The sequence below is a fragment of the Astatotilapia calliptera genome, chromosome 6 (genome assembly GCF_964374335.1).
Source record: "Astatotilapia calliptera chromosome 6, fAstCal68.1, whole genome shotgun sequence".
In the NCBI taxonomy this organism is placed as follows: Eukaryota; Metazoa; Chordata; class Actinopteri; order Cichliformes; family Cichlidae; genus Astatotilapia; species Astatotilapia calliptera.
The window spans coordinates 33,177,632-33,199,200 of record NC_137427.1 but is presented as its reverse complement, the minus strand read 5'-3'; the positions used below and the strand labels follow the sequence as shown (position 1 = coordinate 33,199,200).

General features: G+C 40.7%; 2 protein-coding genes across 2 annotated transcripts in view; one reads left to right on the top strand and one right to left on the bottom strand.

The window, feature by feature from the left end:
• Positions 1 to 12,895, bottom strand: part of ncf4 (neutrophil cytosolic factor 4) — a 38,586-nt gene extending 25,691 nt beyond the window's left edge. The window contains exons 1-5 of the mRNA XM_026171805.2: positions 12,530 to 12,895; positions 12,090 to 12,174; positions 11,818 to 11,977; positions 2,156 to 2,226; positions 1,358 to 1,485 (exon numbers count right to left, since the gene is read on the bottom strand). Coding sequence (XP_026027590.1) covers positions 1,358 to 1,485; positions 2,156 to 2,226; positions 11,818 to 11,977; positions 12,090 to 12,174; positions 12,530 to 12,561 — 476 coding nt within the window. The 5' untranslated portion in view covers positions 12,562 to 12,895. The remainder of the gene's footprint in view (positions 1 to 1,357; positions 1,486 to 2,155; positions 2,227 to 11,817; positions 11,978 to 12,089; positions 12,175 to 12,529) is intronic.
• Positions 1 to 21,569, top strand: part of LOC113024618 (parvalbumin-7-like) — a 45,376-nt gene that overhangs the window by 14,116 nt on the left and 9,691 nt on the right. The window lies entirely within an intron of this gene.

The following is a 21,569-nucleotide window of genomic DNA, read 5'->3' as shown; positions in this document are numbered from 1 at the left end:
TGATCTTAATTATATTCATCTAAAAAGATTTTTTTCAAAGCTAAATGAGGCATTTTTCTTTTCGAAGAGTCAAAATGCTTCTGAAATTTCACAGATTAAAGCCACATTTTAACCTTCCAGTTTTTTCAGAGGTATTTATGCCTTGAAAGCAAGCCATTCAAAGCCAGCAATTACCCTCCTTTGTCATTATTTGCAGATGCATCAACTTTAAACGTGATACACTCTGGCTACACCTTTTGCACAGTTAAATACTTTGTACTTAGAGAAATGTTCAAAAGTCTCAGGCTGCCCCACATTTCTTTATATTTTGACAGGAGAACGCTTGAGTGAGACTGCAAGGCCTTAACGTTCTTCGAAATTATTATTTTTTTGGTCAATCAAGTCCATGTACCGGACCATTTATCTGAAAGTCAAATCAAGCAATGACCCATCTTGATCACCCAGTTGATCAGTTGCTGTTCCCCAAAGCCTCATCAGAAATGGTCTCAGTGGACGAGAGGCCGTCAAGAATTCATTTCTAAGAAAGGGAAATGGGAAGGAAAGACCAAAGTATTCCAAATTACACAAGAAGTGGATTGAAAATCGATGGAGTCATGAATCCAGATTTGAAAATTGTTGTTCAAATTGCTGTCAATATGAATGTAAAAGGTCCAGACAGGGGTATAACAGTGAGTGTCAAACAGCCATCTCTAAAACAGGATGAAGGCTCTCTCATGGTTTGGGGCTGCATTTCACGAAGTAGTGTTGGGGATCCCATCAAAACTAATAGATTTATGAATGCAGAAAAGCTTGATCCACCATGCAATACCATCGGGAAAGCATTTGATTGGCAGCAGCTTCATTTCTTAGCGTTATCCCAAACACAATGCCTGTGCAGTAAAAGCATACCTGGAAAACTCACACTGGAACACCATCAGTCATATGCTGGCCTCCCCAGAGCCAGGACCTCAACATTACTGAAGCAGTGTGGGAACAGAAACACGAAAAAAAAAAAAAGCACACAGAAACACAAAAGAAAGAAAAAGAAAAAGGCAGCCAAAATCCAAAGGAGAGCTTTGAATGTTCTTTAAGAAGCCCGGAGAACTATTCCTGAAGATTGCTTAAAGAAATGACAAGAAAAGCTACCTAAGAGAGCTCAGGCTGTGTTGAAGAATAAAGTTGGTCGAACAAAGTACTGACTTTGTGTGTTTAAGTCGCTGAACTTCTTTCCCATTTACCTAGCAAAATACTAGTAAAAACGTTTGTAACTGGTGTCTCCTTTGATATAAAACTAATTTCTTTATAGTGACGTCTGACTTGGTGTTAAAGGAGTCAATCTGTGTTTTGGCTTGTTACCATGGGGAATTGTGGGACTTACACTTTGCGGGTATTCGGGCGGAGACGCCTCAAGGCTCGCGGCTGATGCTCAGAATCCTGTTCCGTCTGGTAGAAAAACATCCTGAGAGCCTCGTCTAGCAACACCCATGTTGGCAAACCCAGCAACCTCTTGATATAAGAGAGAGAAAGAGAGACATGGAATGAGGGAAGAGTGAAGTAAAAAAAAAAATGGATGAACTATAAGGACATGCAAGAAAGATGGAGATGAGGACTGGTGTAAAAGGAGGGAAATCAGGGTGGATGAATTGAGACGTCAACAGAGACAAAAGGGGTGTAAAGAGAGTGGGAGTTTGATGGAAGAGGAGAAGGAGATGCAGGGTGCTGTGAGAGAAGGAGTGGAGATGAAGCGAGAAGTGTAAGGCGAGTGAAGGCGAGAGAGTGTGGCAAAGAGGGAGCGACGTAGGTTGCGGGGAAAAAGAGAGTAGAGCAGAAAAGAGAAGTGAGTGAGTAGGAGAAAGAGAACCTGATCGTGTTTTTAGCGATGGTGCAACACTGAAACATGTCAAAAGTCCCACAACTACAGTCAGTCAGACGTGATGTGGGCACAGGGCAGAGCAAAGAGAAGAGAGCAGCAACGCCTACATGTTGAGCTCGATCTGCAAACTACAGCTGAAATATCCGAGTCAGTGCTTATCCACCTACAGCATCGTTCAGCCCACTGCGTTGTAGGCTACCGCACTGCACGCTGCAGAAGATGGCAAACATGCCAACAATTCTTTCCTCTGTTGGAAATTTTTAAAAAGACACCGCATCGTGCATAAAAATGAAATGTGATTACCTTCATGTACGTGTTGAGTTCAGGGATTCTGCTCTCTGCAATCTCCTTTTTGTTTCCGAGGAAGATTTTTCCTAAAGAAAACGCATTAAAAAAGTGATTGCACACGTGAGATTACACTCTAGAACAGGGGCCATAAAAATGCATTCACATAGAGGACATGCATACGTATGTTTACAATACAGCTGTTTTTGTAAACAAAGCAAGCATGTAAACATGCTCCGATACTGTTGATGCTCTAGTACACTTAAACACCAAGAGCCTGTAAATGTCAATTATTAATTTTAGCTTGATGATTGTGTTCAGTTTTTAACATCAAAAACCAGGGAAATGCGTGCAGGTACTATATAAAACCCAGGTAAGTATAATCTAGGTAATTTATATTTACTAGCATAAAAAAGGATTAGGATTCAAAATAAGTCATTTTTATAAACATATACGGTTTATAAATGCTGATTGTGTGACAATGTTTGTGCAAAGTTTCATTCAGATAGGCCAACCGACTGACAAGGTGATAAGGTACACATATGAAGATTATGTGGTAACATTATCTCCTTACTTGCTCGAACTCACAAAGACTGAAAGTGTTTAGATGCACGTGTGTCGCAAGTATAAGTTTTAAGTTCAGGGTTTTTTTATGTTACACAACTTGGTTTAGCATGTTAGCATGCTAGCAATGGTACATTTTTGCAATCACAAAAACACCTTCAAGTTAAGTTAAGCTAATGTATTTGGGAGAAAATGTCCTTAAGTTTCATGGCAATTCATGCAGCCAGAGGAGGTTTGGAAATCTGTAGTTATTGTGTCAGCAGAGCGTCAGTGACTTTTATACACCATAGGCCAGATTTACAAAACAGAGCAAAGTAGTACCAAATAGCGCTCAGCAATGTGGTTAGTTCTTCTCACTCTTCTCACTGTTGAGGTCTGGGAAGCGCTTCCGCTCCCTTAAGGCCAAAACAGAGAGAATGAAGAGGAGCTTCTTCCCCCAGGCTATTCGGGGCCTGAACCAGGTGTAGGACTGGACTCTCCCAAACACGTCACTATAAGACTGGACTCTCACACACGTCACCACACGCACCACCACACATTTCCTATAATCCTATAATTCCTATAATTTATAATCCTTATCTTTATAATCTCTTCTGCTATTTGCACATTCTTTACTGTAAATTCCTAAGTTAATTTGTAAATTTTTGTAGTAAATTGTAAATATTGTAAAACTTTTCTTCTGTCATTTAATGGTTGGGCATTGTACAGCTACAAGCATTTCACCCCCATGTCATACTGTGTATGGTTGTGTATGTGTGACAAATAAAATTTGAATTTGAATTTGATTTGAATTTCTACAAAAGATGCACTGTTTCTTAAACACAAGAACAGTCAGTTCATTTCATTATCAGGCATGCTTTTATTGGCTTTAAATACCATTGCAATTAGCAGCAAACTGCACGTTGCGGATGTTAGTGAATCCTTTTGTGTATATGATTTAAATATTCTCCTAATTACATTCCGCATTTTAAGAAAGGAACTCCCAGAAATACAAATGTAACAGGGTCAGTTGCACTCTGTTCCCACCTATTACATATAATCTTGTCACTCTGTAAAAACCAGCAGCACTTTTTTGATGCTAAACAGTTTTAAAGTAGCGTGTTAGCAAATTGCTAGTAAAACTCGCTCTGTAACTTTAGGTGACCTGCCGCTTCATTGCCGAGTTGCCGTGATTCCCAAACTCATTCATTTAGCAATAACACTACGTACAGCTGGGCAAATGTTCATGCAGGCAGACTGCATCGCTAGGCGCTTGATTTTATACTTCTTTTATCTGTGGGACTGAAAATACCTTAATTCAACGATTAAGGGTGTAGCCCAACTCATATGTCAATGTGTTAGACAGCTAACACATTTATCCTGTCCTAAACAAGGCAAATACTCCTTACTTTAAAAGATTGTGAAAATAGCATATTACTCTTCCTAATATCACATTACGTCCAGTCAAAAAAATTACGAGGCACAGCACAGACTCCTAACAGTCTAAATCGGGCCCCACCAATTCATCCAAGGCCATCTAACCCTGCTGTTAAATCAAATTTAGCACAGTCTTAATGACCCTCAGCCCTCTCTCTTCACTCAATTTCCCTTGTCTCATTCACTGTGGAGCACGATAACTCACTCAATCACTTGCAGGCACAAGTTCATTCATTTACTCACTCACTGCAGTCACCCATCCACTCACCTAAATGCTCCTTTGACCTTGAATTTATAGCTGTCACGTATGACTCAGAAATCAACATTTAAGATAGAAAAGCATAACATAGCACCAAGCTCACAAGAAAGAAACAAAGAAACGCACACATGATACTGAAACATTATTTACGTCTCCTTAATGAGAATAGCTTTATTTGAAAAGACAGACCTCGATCCTTTTCTGCTGTCTTTTTTTTTTTCTGCCCTCAAAATCATCACCCATCCTCGCCTGTCTCCCTTCACTCTCTCCCCTGTCTTTCTTATTCCCTTCCCATCCTGATGAGATCTGGCACTGCAATTAAACCCATCAGATCTAATATTATCCAACAGACTCCTCAGTGGCAGACGTTAAATCAGAGTTTGTAGAAAAGTAGAACTTTCCCGATATAGCAGCTGGCATTGCGAGATATGGCGGTACATGTTACAACAAATTGTAAAATCGTAAAATCTTTACTATAGAGTCTTTTTTAGTAAAAGCGTTCTTGCTTTTTAATAAGAAATCAAACATATGACTTAAGCAGCTGTAATTTGGTAGGTTGATCATAGTGATTTATAATGATTCATAATGACCTTGACATTAGCTGAGGGAACAGAAAAGCATTCTGAACGATGCCCGAAAAGAAAGAACAAGAAAGAAACCCTTTAAGCAGGACACACAGGAGAATTAAGAAATCAGAGAGTAAGAGCCTGGTTTTAATGGATTGCAAAGGATTTGGCTCTAGTTATAAGACAGCACCTCTAAAATACACAAGATCAGTAAAAGTTTCCACTGGTTCCTAATGTGTAGCTAATGAAGGCTTTTTTCCCCCTAATATTTAAAAGCCAGTAAAGTTAAACTTTAAAAATATTTTTAAATAATAATTTAAATAATAATAATTTTACAAACCAGCTAAAATACTGCAGTAGACACAGCTTATACCCCTTTTAAAGATGGCTTGTGTTGGAGGAAAAAATATATTTTTTTCCTCACATCTCGAGGGGTCAAGCTCAGTAAACTTTTACGTGATTTATTTAGATTTGACCGTAGGCTCTACATAGACAGTTTTTTTATGTTCCAGTAAATACTGTAAGTGTAGTTATGGCTCCTTCAGCCCTCTTTTTTTGTCCTGTTAAATAATTGTCTGGGGCATTTGAGTGGTGAATCTGGCCTATAAAGGATATGATGCAGTTTCAGTGATACTTCAGTAGTTTATGGGGACATTTTAGAAACATTAATGGCATGCCCATCAACATGAAATATGCTTTCAGTTTTGTAGTAATCAGCAAAGCTAGCAAAATAACACAAAAATAGCTAAAATGATAATGATGGAAAACACTGCACCCGCTGAACATGAGCATTTTAGCATTGCAACTGAGTATGTTCGCATGCTAGCATGGCAACATTAGCGCTTTGTACATAGCTAAACACAGAATCAAAGAAGAGCTGAAGTGACAGTAGGGGTGTCCAAATTCATGGGCTGCATCCTCCTGAGGACCCGTCCTTCGCGGTCCACGTGGGCCGGGTCCTCAGAAGGTCGGGTAGGCTGGAAGTAAACAGCTGTGAAATTGGACAGTCTAGCCTTCAGATTTGCGTCACCACTGTCTTGGTGGAGTTTAATAAACTCAGCCGTCTGCTCCTTGCTATCTAAAATATAACAGGACACAGACGTAAATTCTCGACCATCTCACACTTCTGTTTAATCAGTTTTCTGTTTGATGTTTATTCAGCTCAATGAAAACCAAGGAGGAACCCACCCGAGGGAAGTTTTATTTTATCAAATAACTTTAATCTCTGCCAGACTGATTTATTCACAAAAAAAACAAAACACTGAAAAACAGCCAAATAATAACATTTTTAGGTTATCTAAGTAAATGGCCTGTATTTATATAGCGCTTTACTAGTCCCTGAGGACCCCAAAGCGCTTTACATATCCAGTCATCCACACATTCACACACTGGTGATGGCAAGCTACATTGTAGCCACAGCCACCCTGGGGCGCACTGACAGAGGCGAGGCTGCCGGACACTGGCGCCACCAGGCCCTCTGACCACCACCAGTAGGCAACGGGTGAAGTGTCTTGTCCAAGGACACAACGACCGAGACTGTCCAAGCCGGGGCTCGAACCGGCAACCTTCCGATTACAAGGCAAACTCCTAACTCTTGAGCCACGATCGCCCCAAGTGACTTATATATCACGTTTAACCTGAGTAGCAAACGACCGCAGTGATCTGACAATGATTTGCCGGGAGTTTCCCGGCTAGCTATCGAGCTGGTGGGTAACAGACGTCTCCGAAAACGTCGGAGCACTTTTGCAAATATGTGATATCTTGATAAACTGAGCAGATATTTGAAGTTTACACATGTTTTTATGTTAAAAGTGTATTTTGGGACCCAGAAAGAGTAATAAGAGTAATATTAAAACTTAGTAGCGGCCGCCATTGTTGAAAACCGGAATTGGCTGGGCTGCGCTAAGAATTCTGGGATATGGTGGGCCACGAAGGATACACCTGACCCATCCTTCAAATTTGCGGAAAAGGAGGATGCATTTGTCGGCTGAATTCAGAGGAGTCTATGAATTTGGACAGCCTTCGTCACGTCGCTGTGACGTAATCAGCCTACAAATGCGGCCTCAGGAGGATGCAGCCCATGAATTTGGACACCCCCACTATGTCTCAACCTGAGGCAAATGGTCACCAAAGTGTATTTGATCAACTTTTTCCCCTGACTTTAATTTACTGTAGTGTCCCACTTCAATACCAACAACATCCCACCACCATGTACGGTATTAAGTTTGGGTTGTTGTTTTTTTTAAGTGCCAATAACCAGCTGTCCAGTACCCATCTCAACTTGTGTTTCCCTACATGCAGACTTTTTAGTTTTTGTGCAAGTCCTCAATGGCTCACTTTTATAAGCTAGTTTAAATGCATTTTTACTTTAGTTTTGTATTTTAAATTGAATCAAATGAAAACTGCAACTATAATGTGACTAGTAGTTCTAATGATGAGACAGAGCCATTTTGCCAAGTAAATATAATGTTTAATAATGACAATGACAAGTTAATAACCAAGCTAAAGCCTGTGAATCCACAGAAATAAATCTGTAATCTATTTGTAATCTACACACAAAACAATCACCTCTCTCTGTCCTCATCCTTCTTAAATCAATGCTCCGAGCCACCCATTCAAAGCCCTCAGGCTTTTATTGGTGCACATGTTGGTTTCCAGCCACTGATAATCAATACAGACACTGACGCTGCCTCCCAGACAGACAGACTTATGGGGAAACAATGAGCTGAATAAAGCCAAAGCCACAGAGCAGATGAGGACAGACACAGCCACACAGCAGCACAAACAGTGACTGAGGCCTGAATATACTTTGGCTTTCACATTACAATATTTTGTCTCTGTGCTTTTGATTATTTTATCCTACATCCATCATCAAGGTGAATAGCAGTGCAGAGTGTGATTGCTTTGGCATGTTTGGCTGTCTCTTAGCAGGACTACAGAAAAACTACCGAGCCAGCTTTTCAATGAAATTTGTTAGGTGGGATTGGAAAGAAGAACCTATTAATTCTAATTTTGGTCTCTTAAAGATCTCGGAGACAATTTGAAATTACATCTGCTGGGCTGCAGTGCCCATGTCAGCTAGTCTTTTGATTGTTCGGTATGCTTTCATCTGATCAAATTCTCCGTGAAGCGCAACATTTATAACCTTTCTGGACTAATCCATTAATATTGGCAATTTTGGAAGACTACTTGTTCAAAATGGGTGTTTTAACATTAGCAAAGAATCACCAGATCTCCTGTAACGGGCCTTGATGCATGCTCAATCATCTAAGTAAGTAAATCCCAAAAGTGGGAGAAACGTTTCGTCGCTCATCCAAGTGACTTCTTCAGTCACGAAGGATGAGTGACGAAACGTGACGAAACGTCTCTCAATGAACATTGGGCTGTGAGATCAAGGAACTGATCTCACAGCCCAATGTTCATTCAGTGGGCTAGTTCCAGTCATTGGTTGGGGAAACCTGCAGTCAGCTGATACGGAGGAAGTCACTTGGATGAGTGATGAAACACTCCTCCCACTGAAAACCCTACATCCAGATAAACAGATCAACCTTTTGGGACTACTGTAACGAGGTTAGCTAGGTCTAACTAAATGTTTTTGTTGACTAAATGTTAACTTGGAGCTGGCAGCAGTGTAACTGACACTATGCTAAAGAATCTGTGTTGCTGCATTTTGGACCAAAGAGTCAAATGTAAACTTGGCAGCTAACAGATATCATCCAAAAATGGCAGGCTTACTTGGTGTTAGAATGATCAAACAGTGCTTGTGATAAAGGCTTGAGGCCCTGGATTCCAGCCACAGCTACAGCCTGCTCCAGCGCCTGCCAGCAGCAGCAGCTACATGAGTTGGAGGCAATGGGTGTGCTCTCATGTAAAGAAAAAATTACACCACAGTGGGAACTCTGAAGCCTGTTAGCTTACTGCTCAATAATTCTTGTGTTCGGACCACTAGATGATGTATTTACGGAATTATATGAATATGGGCAGGTGAACGCTAGAGTAGGAATTTAATTAACCAATCTTTTACATTATTTTTTAACAAATGACTATCAGACTGTTGGGTTTTAGTAGAGATCTGAGTGCCCTGCTAGTATAACCCTGTCTTTTCATCAATGCTGTCAAAATTGATCAAATTAAAACCTTCATTAACTACTGTATATTAAAAACTAGGTGGGTTAGAAACGGGATTCACATACCTCCGTCTTCTCTGCCTGTCAGTGAGCTCTAAAAAGCACTTCAGTAGTTGACTCATTATCACACTTACCAACTTTTCCTAATTTAAATTTTTTGTTTCATTGTGGCCAGTACAGGCATTTCATCCAGAGCTTAATCTTCTTCGACAGCAGCTCATTTGCAGTGGAAAGTGACTTTTCTTCCAGATTGTTAACTCATTCACTGCCATTGAAGTCTATAGACGTCAATTGAAAAACTTACGTTGACTGCCATTGACGTCTATAGACGTCAATTACGTTTCCAATGGGAGGGGCTAGAATACAACCTCGGGCAGCTTGTCAGTGAACATCAGACTGCTTGAAATGTATTTTTCACAAAAAGCTCGTTTTCTCCCTTTTTGTGGTCAAAACAGGCATTTTTGGTGGAACCCACCTCTCTTCTACAGCTGATTACTAAAGAATGGAAAATGGTAGAAACAAGCTTTTTTTTTTGGATGGAAGAAGAGAGTCTGTTCTTCATTTTGGTAGGTTCAGCGTTTATATGATCATAACACACAGTTTTCTGTGGCTCTTCAAAAATGAGTAAAAATGCTCAAAAACCCTGGCAGTGAATGAGTTAACTGTCTAGATGCACTCTGTTGGTTGAACTTCTTTCTTATTTCTACTTATATGATTCAGCCTCCCTTCAAAAGTAAAGTTCTGTTCACAGACACTTAAGTACCCAGCAAGAAGCGACTCAATATAAAACTCTAGGCATAAGGTATGGATGTTTCAAAATACTTTTACAGTTGTAGTCTTTATAAGGTCTCTTTTAAGATAGTAGTTTTCATTTTGACAGCATTTAAGAAGTGAAGTAACAGTGATAATACTCCAGTTAAGTGAAGCCATGATAGGAGTTTTCAAGAACTTCAGTGATAACATAAGAAATGCACCATCTTAGCCATCATAGCAAAGAGCCCATTAACCTTGAGTACAAACTAGCATGTATAGTTTAAGCACAAGCTAGCAGAATGTTTGGCTGTACTTTTAATTTCAGTAATGGTAGGGATGCAATGCTTGTTTAAAATGGCTGTTTTAAAGTCACCAAATCATGATGAAATCAGTCAAGTCAGTATATTCCATCAGTAAGAAAAACCTCAGTATCAACCTGCAGCTAACTAGCATGCTAAAGTGAGTCGATGTCCTGCTCTGCTGAGTTTAGATTTGTTCCCGACACAGATAATCCAGGGACAAAAGTGGTCACGATGGAGCAATTGTATCCCCCAGCTGGTGCTTCAGCATACAAGTCACTGATTACTACAAAAAGGGTGCTTGGGTTTCTCTGCTCCGTCGGCTGCTACATACCTGAAGCCCCTGGAAATGGATGAATGAATAAATCACCCTCTTCTTACTGCCTCTCAAAATCTTCCCCTTCAATTTTGCTCTTCTTTCCCTTCTCTATTCAAGTTAGTCTCTGGATTTTGCTCGTGGCATTCATCTGCCCTTCTTTCCATATGCTCTTTCCTGACTAATCTGAATGTCAATCGTTGTGGATTAAAGGAATTACTGTCCTCTGATGTATGGTTTGGTTTAAACTGACCTTGTAGGGGCACCATGATACCTGCTGGCTTGTAATGCTGGATTTTTGACATTTAGCCACATAACATGACAGTAAATGCTTCAAGTGTGTCTAAAGATTCGAGCGCGAATAAAAGAAAAAGCACAATAAAGTTCACTGGGTTTGGTAGAATATAAACTTCATTCTAAACCCATTTTACTTCAGCTGAGCAAAAGTAGATCTCAATCTTCTTTCTGCGGATGTCTCGGTGGAGAAAGAGGATTGTAAATGCAGCATTTGGAGCACTCATGCTTCACATTATTATGCAGCAATGGGTGCCTAAAGTGTGCTATAACTAAGCTCTTGTGGCTTAAATAGAATCGGATTTGAATAGAAGTGAGCTCCCACCAAACTTAATCAAATCTTTAAGGGACGCAACAGTTTTTATTCTTTATAATATCCATAATAATTCACTAAAGGCATCCAATTATGTCTCAATCTCCCCCTGAATACATGAGAAAAACAAAATCAAAACAACAAAATGTAAGCACAGCAACAAACACAGCAGCCGTATGCATTTAGTAAAGAGTATTCAGAGGGGTTTCAGTTCTTCCAGAGACAGAGAGGAAATTCAGTCAGGTGTCTCTGTGAACCTGCTCTCCTATGCATGGAGGAGAATAAGCATGCAAGCATGTAAGGTTATGGAGCGACAATACAGGAAGGATCCAGTAGGAGTTCCCTTTGTGTAACTTTGACACAGCTACACTGTGAAACTAACCATTACAGTAGATACCATTTTCCCACACTCATTACAATATTTCACACTAGACCAAACTATTGTTTGACTTTTAGGGAACATATTCAAATTCAGTCTGTTTGCCTTGAGTTAGTGAACCCACCAGCTCTTATGTGGGCCATTTCTGCCATGGTGGAAATCACAGCACATACCATGCAATTCAGAAAAGCAATTTAGCAAGACTGAAAATCAGAAGCTGTGACTGTTGACATAGTCCGAGTACGAGGCATGCCTGAAAAGATTTAGATAAGCTTCAGAGGGCATAACAACCAATCTGCCAGCAGCCGGACACTAACAAGCGCATATTTGAGCGACATGAAATCTTGCACCGTGCATGCCACTGACGATCAACAGTGCACACCCACACACACACCTGGAAGAGGAGGCAAGATGCAGGTGTTTGGGCCCAGTTTGGCCAGGTTTTCTGAAGAGTACCTGGCCTCGAGGATCTGGTGGAGGTTGAAAAATTCCCGGTACCTCCTGTAGATTAGGTACTTACTCTCTCCTTTAGTCTTCACCTCAATCACGAACCTCTGAGAGAGAAACGGAGGCATGAATGAAAGAGAAAAAGAAACAGCTGAGCCTGGTATTCTGAGCCAGTCTCAGTGAAAAACATCTCAGCCCTTTAGTTTTTTTAATGCTTACAAAGTAGTCGATGAAGCCTTTAATCTCCTCGATATCAGCAATGGTGGCGCTGATTGGGATGTTGAGAGGGAGCTGATCAAAGTCACTAAAGCAACAAGACCAGATCATTTAAGACAAAAATGACACAAAGAAAAACTTACACACACACACACACACACACACACACACACACACACACACACACACACACACACACACACACACACACGCAAACAAAGAAAAACATAATCTACAATTAAAAAGGTTTTGTTTTTAACATGATGACAGCTGTATGAGTAAAACAACCATAAAACATGCTGATCTTGATTTAGTTTGGTCTTTTTAGATCAAATTAGATATGTTACAATTATTCACCAGCGATCAGAAATGAACTTCGCAGCCAGTCTGTGCGCAAAACATCGGCTCACCGACTCTAACCTGTCACCTGTAGACAGACTCACCTTTGGTCGCGTAACTGCTGCGGCAGAGACATGATGATGAACGCAGAAGAAACTTTAAAGCTGCTAGTGAACAAAGCACTTTTCACACACACCACAGGCTGACTGACTTTCAAACTGACAAGCGCAATAGTGCGGAGAAAAGCAACAGGAAGCGAAAGTTCCTTAAAAAAAAGATCAGCAGACGGGTGCGCGCGTTTGGCCACACAGATGTGTGGGGAAGTCTCACTGCACACATACAGATAACACGCACAGGCGTCATCAGCTGACAATCCATGTGGTAAAAGCGTAAATTTCACTGGAAACAAAAACGCATAAGGATAAAAACTCAAACACTCAAGCAGAAAATAACCGTATGCGGACTTAGATGCGACTTAGTGAGCGTTTAGATATCTGTGGTGTACAGCCTTTCGTACTGGATTTTTCGGTCCTTCAGAGCCATCGTAAATGTGCTCCATCTGTTTGTGCCTGTGTTTACACACTTTACAAGTAAGTACTCCATGAACCCAGCATGTGTGACACACTTCACGCTTCTTTGCACTGGCAAGGCATCGCGCACGTTGCGAGAGCTGATCTCGGTTTCTTTTTCACTTTCTTTCTTTTTCAATATAAGTTGTAAATTGGAAGCAGAATTATTAATCAGCAGGTTTCGAATTTCTATAGTTTCTGAATGTGCGCCAGGGGCGATTCTAGGATCCAATCCCTGGGGGGGGGGGGGGGGGGGGGGGGTATAAACAGTATATAGTGCAATATACTGTTTGCAAATGTTTTTTGCTTCGTGGCTCAAACCTCAAGAAAACGGTTTTTCTTTCAAAACCGCCAAGGATAAGGTGGAGGTTAAGGACAACGACTAAAATGACAAAGGACATCAGATCCTTGGCTGGCAGCTGGCAATGCGTCGGCGCTCCCAAATTATGTTTTTGATGCTATGTAATGTGTGTGTGTGTGTGCGTGTGTGTGTGTGTGCACTGTAACATCCTGGAGGCAGTTGAAGCTTTCTTGATGTTGTGACGTTACAATGCTCAGAAAATCATACTAAAATGCAATATGCTTGCTACTAGCTGAACGAATTTTGTGTCCTTGAGCACCCCTCAAAAGACTCTCACCAGTAACATGCACTGAATAATATACATTATACATATGTTATGTATATATATTTTCAGCTATAAATAAATTTCATTTTGTGTGTGTGTGTTTGAGTTTTAAGGTGCCGCTCCCCTTCTGTAAACCAGTTTCGGTGGCAGATTTTAAAATAGAACTGTGTGGTTTACATGAAGCACTGGGACTCCCCAAGCATTTCTCAGGATTTTGTCCCTTTCATGGTTTATTTTTGAAACACTTCCTCAGAGTATATGTACAACCAGCCACATCCACCACCAGGAAGTTAAAATTACAATAAATAACTTGAACTGATTAGCAAGATTCCTGTGACCAAGTAAGAGGCCTCTTCAGTAGTGATAGCCTTGTTGGACACACTGCACCGCATCTGTGCAAACTAAATAGGTCCGATTTCCGCTGCCATCCTGTATGTCTATAGTTAACTGCAAATGTTGACCACTGAATACAATTTTCAGTTGTGTTTAACCATGAAACATCGAGTAAACTTATTTTTGACCTAATATAATGGATAAAGGATTTGTTTACAAATATTCCTGTAGTTCAACACTCTTTAAATCAGTGTTGAAATAGAAATAAACAGCACACATCTCTATATAACCTAAGCTGAATAAGACATCTGAAAATGTGTGAATGTACTCTGATACTCAGTGAACATGCCATAAGTTTACCTGCCCTGTCAGGTCTGCTCCACCAGACCTTTGCATCTGCTATATCTCAGTTTAAGCCCAGAGTCACAGTTAAGTACAAGTGATCAATAATCATTGAACTGCCAGCATGTTTAACTGTAACCACACGTATTATTTTCTCTGTTATTTAAAATAAAAAAAACAGGAAGTTTTGAGGCAAAGGCCAAACATGGGTTAACATTTAATACCCGAGGTACACAGAAGGCAGATTACAGGGTACACAGATGGTCTCCGAGCAGGACCCCTCTCACTTTTGTCATTTAGCTCAGAATAATATAATACCTGCAGTACAGAGGCACAAGGAGGAAATTACAACTGCCAATGGTGTCAGTGTGTATTAGATGGCATTTTTATGCTTGATGGTTCTGTAGAACAATCTGTAAACCCAGCACTGCCATATTATAACTCCATAAAGCTGTCATAATGTGGTAATTAGCTATTTTCAAATGGAACAGACTCAATAAAGCTGAATATCCATTCTCATTTTACCTCGGAGAGAAATATCTGGCTCTTTAGCTACTAAAAGAACTACATCATAATGGCGTCTCACAGATATGCAGAAGATATCTTTAGATGTGCGATGATCTCACTTCCAACTTGTCATCATTATTATTATTATACAAATGCAAGTAAAGGACTTTTTTAAGATAATGTGTTGAAAGAAGGCACAATCTTTTCTTAAACCTAGCCAGTGAATCCAAAGTTTAAAAAAGCAAGTGAAAATAAAACTACGTAATGACTGAAAACGTGAAATAAAAACCTGAGAAATCTCCATCCATCCAACCATTTATTCATTTTCTTCTGCCGCTTCAGTTCAGGGTGCCGGAAAGGAGAGCTGGCTGCTGTCAGAGGACGAGAGGTGGGATAAACCCCGAGCAGGTCGTCAGTCTATCAACGAGCTAACACAGAGAGACGGGCAACCATTCATGCTCACATGCACACTTCATTTATACTCCAACAGGTTAACCAGGGATGTTGGACTGTAGGAGAAAGCTGAAGTAGCATGTCTCTGTGTTTCATCAATTACTGTTGTAACCATTGCATTATGGCGTCAAAACAAAAGGAGAAAAACCAAAACAACGACCTGAAAAATGCCAAATTCCTCCAACTTTTCTCAGAGCAGCACCTTTCTAATAACAGTGTCATTTATCCGGCCTTTCATACTGTGTAAAACCCTGATACAGGGAACTTTGATTTTTGAGAGACACGGTTTAAATTTAACTGACATAAATTAGACAGAAAAAAAAGAAAAATTGAAAAATCTTTAAGTGACGTGCATGACTGGTCATTTTTGCTGACCGCATTTTGCGATCAGATAATAAATTAGGATGTCAAACAGAGATCTTTACACGTACAGTAAAGTGTTTTAACTGAGAACAAATGCCTACCAGAATGAGCTATTTACAGTAATAACGACTGCATGTGTACACGGTGCATGTGTACACGGTGCATGTGTACAAAGCCTCTTACAAAGGCTCTTATTGGCTTTTGACTGAGAAGCATAATGGTGAGATCAGAACAGTCATTGTTCTTGAAGGCGTGTTCAGGACAAGCTTTCTCCACCACCTATTTAGTCAGTTTTTCTCTCACATCTTATCTCATGCACACACACTTTGACACTAGCCTGCCTTCATTCAGCGCTCACCTGTCGGGTGTCTCTCGTTACTGACATTCATAAGTTAATAAAGGCAGCAGCTAGTGACGCTGACATTCCAATGAAGGGACATAATTGTGCAATAAAATGTTTTGAACAGTTCAAACATTAAATATGGGGTTATTAAAGCTTCAAACACTAGATGTCAGTGCAGTTGTTAATGTGTGGGAGTTGGATAGAAACAAAAAACGAACTGATTTACCGTCCAGTATAAAATGGTTTTCTAAGTGCTCAAGATGCCACGAAAGTTATTGACTAACTGATGACTTTCACATACTCGTTACTTTTTTTTACAGTTATATCCAAGCTCAGCACTTGTTTATAGCTGGACAGCTGCACACAAAGAAACAACATCTGCTTTAAGCCAGCACAGTGAATCACAAGAATTGTAACTACACCTAAATCAGCAGATTAGTGGCAAATCTACATGCTCAGATTGACAAGAGATTGGAGCAGTTGCAGTCATGTGATTCAGTTACACTCAGTGTGCAAACAGCAAAATACTCAACTACAAGAAAGAACAATCGGGAGAGTGAGAGAAAATGGAAAAAAATGATGATTTGTTCAAGAAATTGAGTGTAATACAGTGACCTTGCGTGCATGAGAGAAAAAGATGGATGTGTGTGTGCATGTGTGTGTGTGTGTGTGTGTGAGTGCATCACATATTGACTCCATATCTATTTTCACGCAGCCCGAGATGGATCCCTTGAAACGCTGCTCGTATAACACACCACCGCCAGCCATGAATTGCAGAAGCATTTTTCAAGGGTGTATTTATCTTCAAGGTCAGGCCAGCTGCTGGAGTCTGTTCTGCGCATTTGAGTGTACGTGTGTCCGGGTGAATTTGCTGTTGGGAATGCGTATACATGTCAGTGGAGGAGTTTCCCTATGTGTTTGTGCGCTTGTAAAAGAGGGTACTGTAACAGTGTTTGTATATAGTTTATTGCATGCTGGCCTTGGACTATATCTTTGAAACACAAGCACGCTGTAAAAAAGTGTTGATGAAATCTAATAAGCCATTAAGTTGACAGGTACCAGTGCACACGTATACACACAGAGAAACAGAAGAAGGGGGACTGACAGAAAGTCTCAGCACCCAGATTGTGTTTGACATGTCGGCAGCTTGTTGCCATGGTAACATCATTAGGAAAGCAGAAAGAGGAAGAGGTGAAGCTGGGCAGTAACCTAAATGCTGAGTCTTTGTTTTGTGTGATGAAAACTCTGAGCCGAAATCTAAAATCTACCTCTGGAATGCCACACAGCACGATGGTGGCACGCTATAAACCTCAGATGATTTGTTGGGAAAATACCAGTGCACCAGCAATTTCTCAAATACTCAGACAACAACCACACCAAGTTTCAAATCACTCAAATCACCTTTCTTCCCCATTCTGATGCTAGGTGTACATTCTAAATATTGGATATCCACACCACCATCAGCAACACTGAAACCACCTTCCTAATAATCTGCAGATTTCCACCACGTTGTCAGAACAGACCTGTCGGTGCATGAACACAAGATCTCTGGTGGCACCAGTATGTAGACCAGTGCAGCCTCAGTGGAGCAGGCTTGTGTATGCTTATGTATGTTGCTCATGTTGTATGTGGGGACTTCAGTCAAGACGACATCATAGGCTCATGTTTGTTTTGTGTTTCTGAGGCAGCTCTGAGCAGGTTCTGCGACATTGTCATTGTCTGCTCGGGGAGGCTGCTGCTGTTGGTGAGTGCTGGTGCCACAGGGAGTGCAAATGGTCTGCAGAAGCTGGAAAAGAAGGCGACTGGACTTCTCTAAGTTTCATGAAGATGTTTTACCGCTCATCCAAGAGGCTTCTTCAGATTTAAAACCTAAAGGTGGAGAGTCCCAGGTATTTAAACCCTAGAGGGGGTTGTCCCTAACCGCCTAGTTCCTTAAATTAACATGACCTGGATGACTGAGAACTGACACAGACACAGGCTCTGCAGTGATGTTAGGTGGGTGGTGTGAACGCAATGTCTGCATGAATGCCAGGATCAAAGTTTTCTCAGTGGTGCACTGCATGATAACAGGATGATCAATGTCTTTCACTTCAGATCGAATTTAATGGCCACTTGTTAACACTTGTTTTGAATAACGTAAAATGACGCATATTTGTAATTACTGTACTCAGCTAATGTCAGATTAGTAAGACACACAGTTTTCAGCAACAGTAAGTATTAAAAAAAGGAGATGTGAGGATTAGGTTTAGCTCTTTTTTAGAGTTCCAGTGTTGTAATTATAGACACAAAGCTAGTCACCCACCGTCCCTAAACATAGCACGTAATAAGCAATGAGCATGACTAACTGGAATCTTTCAGATAATGGAAAAATTTGGTTTCTCATTATTTAACAGGTTGGCTGAGTAACAGGCTAACCTCCCAAGAACTTGGTGCATTCCTTTAAAAACTCACCATCTCCCACACACTCCCACACACGCCGGCCCTAATATTAGAACTAAATATACCACAAACACCGGTGCCTGTGGTGCACATTTGGAAAACTGCGGGCCTTCCTTCTCCCACTCTACTGTGCATTTTGGCCTGAGCTGAACTGACAAGGTTTCGAGCATCGCTGCAGTCAAGCGCAAACAAGTGGACACGAAGATCTGCAAACCTCACAGGTCAAAAATGAGTCAGTTTCCATGTCAAGTTTTATATATTTGAGACGGAGTCTGAGAAATCTGCTTGAGCTTGAAGCAGTTTACATCACATTAAAAGCAGTTTCATATAATCAATGTTATCGACCTGATGGACACTCAGCCGGTGAAGCAGATAAGCTGTGATACCGTTATCTATACCCCAAGAGTTGCTATTCACTGGCTGGGCCCACATCCTCATTTTAGGTTTGACAGCGTTTTAGTAAGTAAAGGGGAATGCTTGGACATGAAATGAGCTGCGGTTTGGGGAGGGCCTCGAAGGCGACTGGCGACGACTCCCGGGCCTGGCAGATCCCCATGAACTAAATAGAAGTGAAGACGTTAAAGAACAGAAAAGGGGAGGGAGGGTGGAGAACTGGGGGAACCTATAAAGATGAGAACCGGAAGGAGCGTGTTTGGAGGCGTGGTCCTGCTCCTGAAATTCCAATACTTAATCTCACGGAGGAACACTAACATTAACTAAACATTAGAGTTTTGCTCCTCTCAAGAAAATGTATTACAGTGCAGTACTAACCAACTCCTGGCAAAATCGATTGTTCAGTAAGTTCATTGGTTTGTATTCATATTCTTGTGAAAGCAGTGTAGCAGTTCACTAAAACTACTGGTGCTGCTTAATGAGAGTGATGTAGAGCAGAGAAGAAACAGATTCAATGGTGCTCTGTTCTGCTGAGAGGAACTGCAGAGTCAGGTATTTGTTATCTGTTACTTTTTGCGATTCTTACATGGATGAAATTATCTGATCCATTAATACGGAGTTACTCAGCACAGCAGCTTTAATTTTGTTGGGGTTTCACTTGTGAATCCAGGGAGTAAATGAACAAATATCACCCCCAAACGCATCTATTCTTCTAGCAGTTGTGTTAAAAGACATGCTTCCACACTCTGCAAGTGAGTAAGATGCTATTTCTTCTTGAGCGAACGAGGCCTTTGAGTCCCGACTGTACAAGTGAAACGTCCGATATTCTCCAGCTCCACCCCTGATCAGTAAGCACACCGGGTTCCCCTGTGTTTATTTTTAGGGCCAATATCTGCTAATCTTTGGTTAAGTAGACAAGGGATGCCCCACTGATATCAATACCACTCATACACACTTATTCACATAGACAGCTGTGGCTTGTAGCTACCCCTGCCACGATGTCATATACCACCTGTTGCTGAATAGCAAGTTGGTGATTAAAAACAAATTTAATTCCTCTTACTCCCTGTGTCTGTCTGTCACTGTCTTTCTCACATTCTCTCTATTTTCAGTCTGATGTGTGTCTACATCATTTATCTATTTCTGAATCTACTGTCTTGTATAGCAGTCACCCTGTTTTTTTTCATTGCCTATTTTCACTTCAGTGTTAAGCTGTCTTGGCCAATTAAACAGTTTATAATCACAAGTGTCTCTTCAGCCTACACTGTATTTATGTAACTCTCTCTGGCAGTAATCACACTCCATTATAACCCCAATTTGTGCCTTCAAACTCTTGGTCTTCATTTCTTGCACTTTCATTTCATTTGGGGATCATCTAAAATCCCAAACACAATAAAGAAGTCATCAGTTAGCGTACATATAACACATAATTACACATAAATAAATAAAATAAATAGCATTTTATTTATATAGCACCTTTCTAGACAGAGTCACAAAGTGTTGTACATAAGATAAAAAGCCACAAAAAGGTAAAACAGACAATATAAAACAGGCAAAAATTAACCAGAAGCAGTTTAAAAAGGTGAGTTTTTAGTTGTTTTTGAAACAACTACTGAGTCTACAGTCTTACGGTTTGGGGGAAAGAGTTCCACAGTCTCGGGGCCACAGTGGCAAAAGCTCTATCACCAGTTCTCATCTTAGTCTGTTTTATAATAAGTAAGCCCTGATCAGATGACCTCAGGGACCTGCTAGGGACATAGGGCTGTAGCATATCAGAGATGCAGGCTGGTGCCAGTCCATGCAAAGCTCTATTAGTCAAGACCAGGATCTTAAAATGGACTCTGAATTCAACAGGAAGCCAGTGTAGCCCAGATAGCAACGGTGTCACATGTGAATACTTAGAGGATTTTGTCAAAAGCCTAGCTGCAGCGTTTTGCACAACCTGCAGACGATCCAGAGAACCTTATGCTTAGACAGTGAGTTACAATAGTCCAAGCATGAGGAAATAAATGCATGTATAGCAATCTCCAGTTCAGAGAGAGACATGGACATCACAAATGAAAAATATGGTGCATATTTGGGATCATTGGCCTGTTGAAACATCCAGTTGTGTCCACGTTTCAACCGTCTAACTGCCGATGTGAGGTGAAGTTGAAACATTTGGAGACAACATTTCTCCTTCTTCATTACTCCATCCACTTTATGCAATGTACCAGTACTGGCTGCAAAACAGTCCTAGAACATGACGCTACTACCAGCATGCTTGACAGCTAGTACAATGTTATTAGCTTTGAAAGCTTCAGCTTTACTCCTCCAAACATATCTTTTGTCATCATGACAGAATAGTTCAGTCTCTCTTTCAACCTTTCTCTAGAAAGCATTTGACTTGTCCGTGTGGTCAGCCTCAAATTTCAGTTGAGCGTGAAACTGTCAATTTTGGAGCCGGGGCTTTTTTCTTGGTGGGCAACCTTTCAGTCTATGCTGATGTGAAACTTACTTTAATGTCAACAGTAATGCTGGTGTGGCAGCAGTTTCTAGTGCATGACAGGCCTGAGCCTTAGTGGTTAAAGGGTTGTTCCTGAATCTGAATCAACTTGCACTTAAAGTACAATTGTTTGAACTGATGATCCAGGAATCTGGAGTTGTAAAGAAACGGTTCCAAGAGACTTCGCCAACATGTGAAAATCTACAGTCCTCCTTCTTGGATCTTAGATCCTTGGACTTTCCCATTGTTCTGTGTACTGGTCAATCCAATGAGTGCTCTCAAAGAAATCAT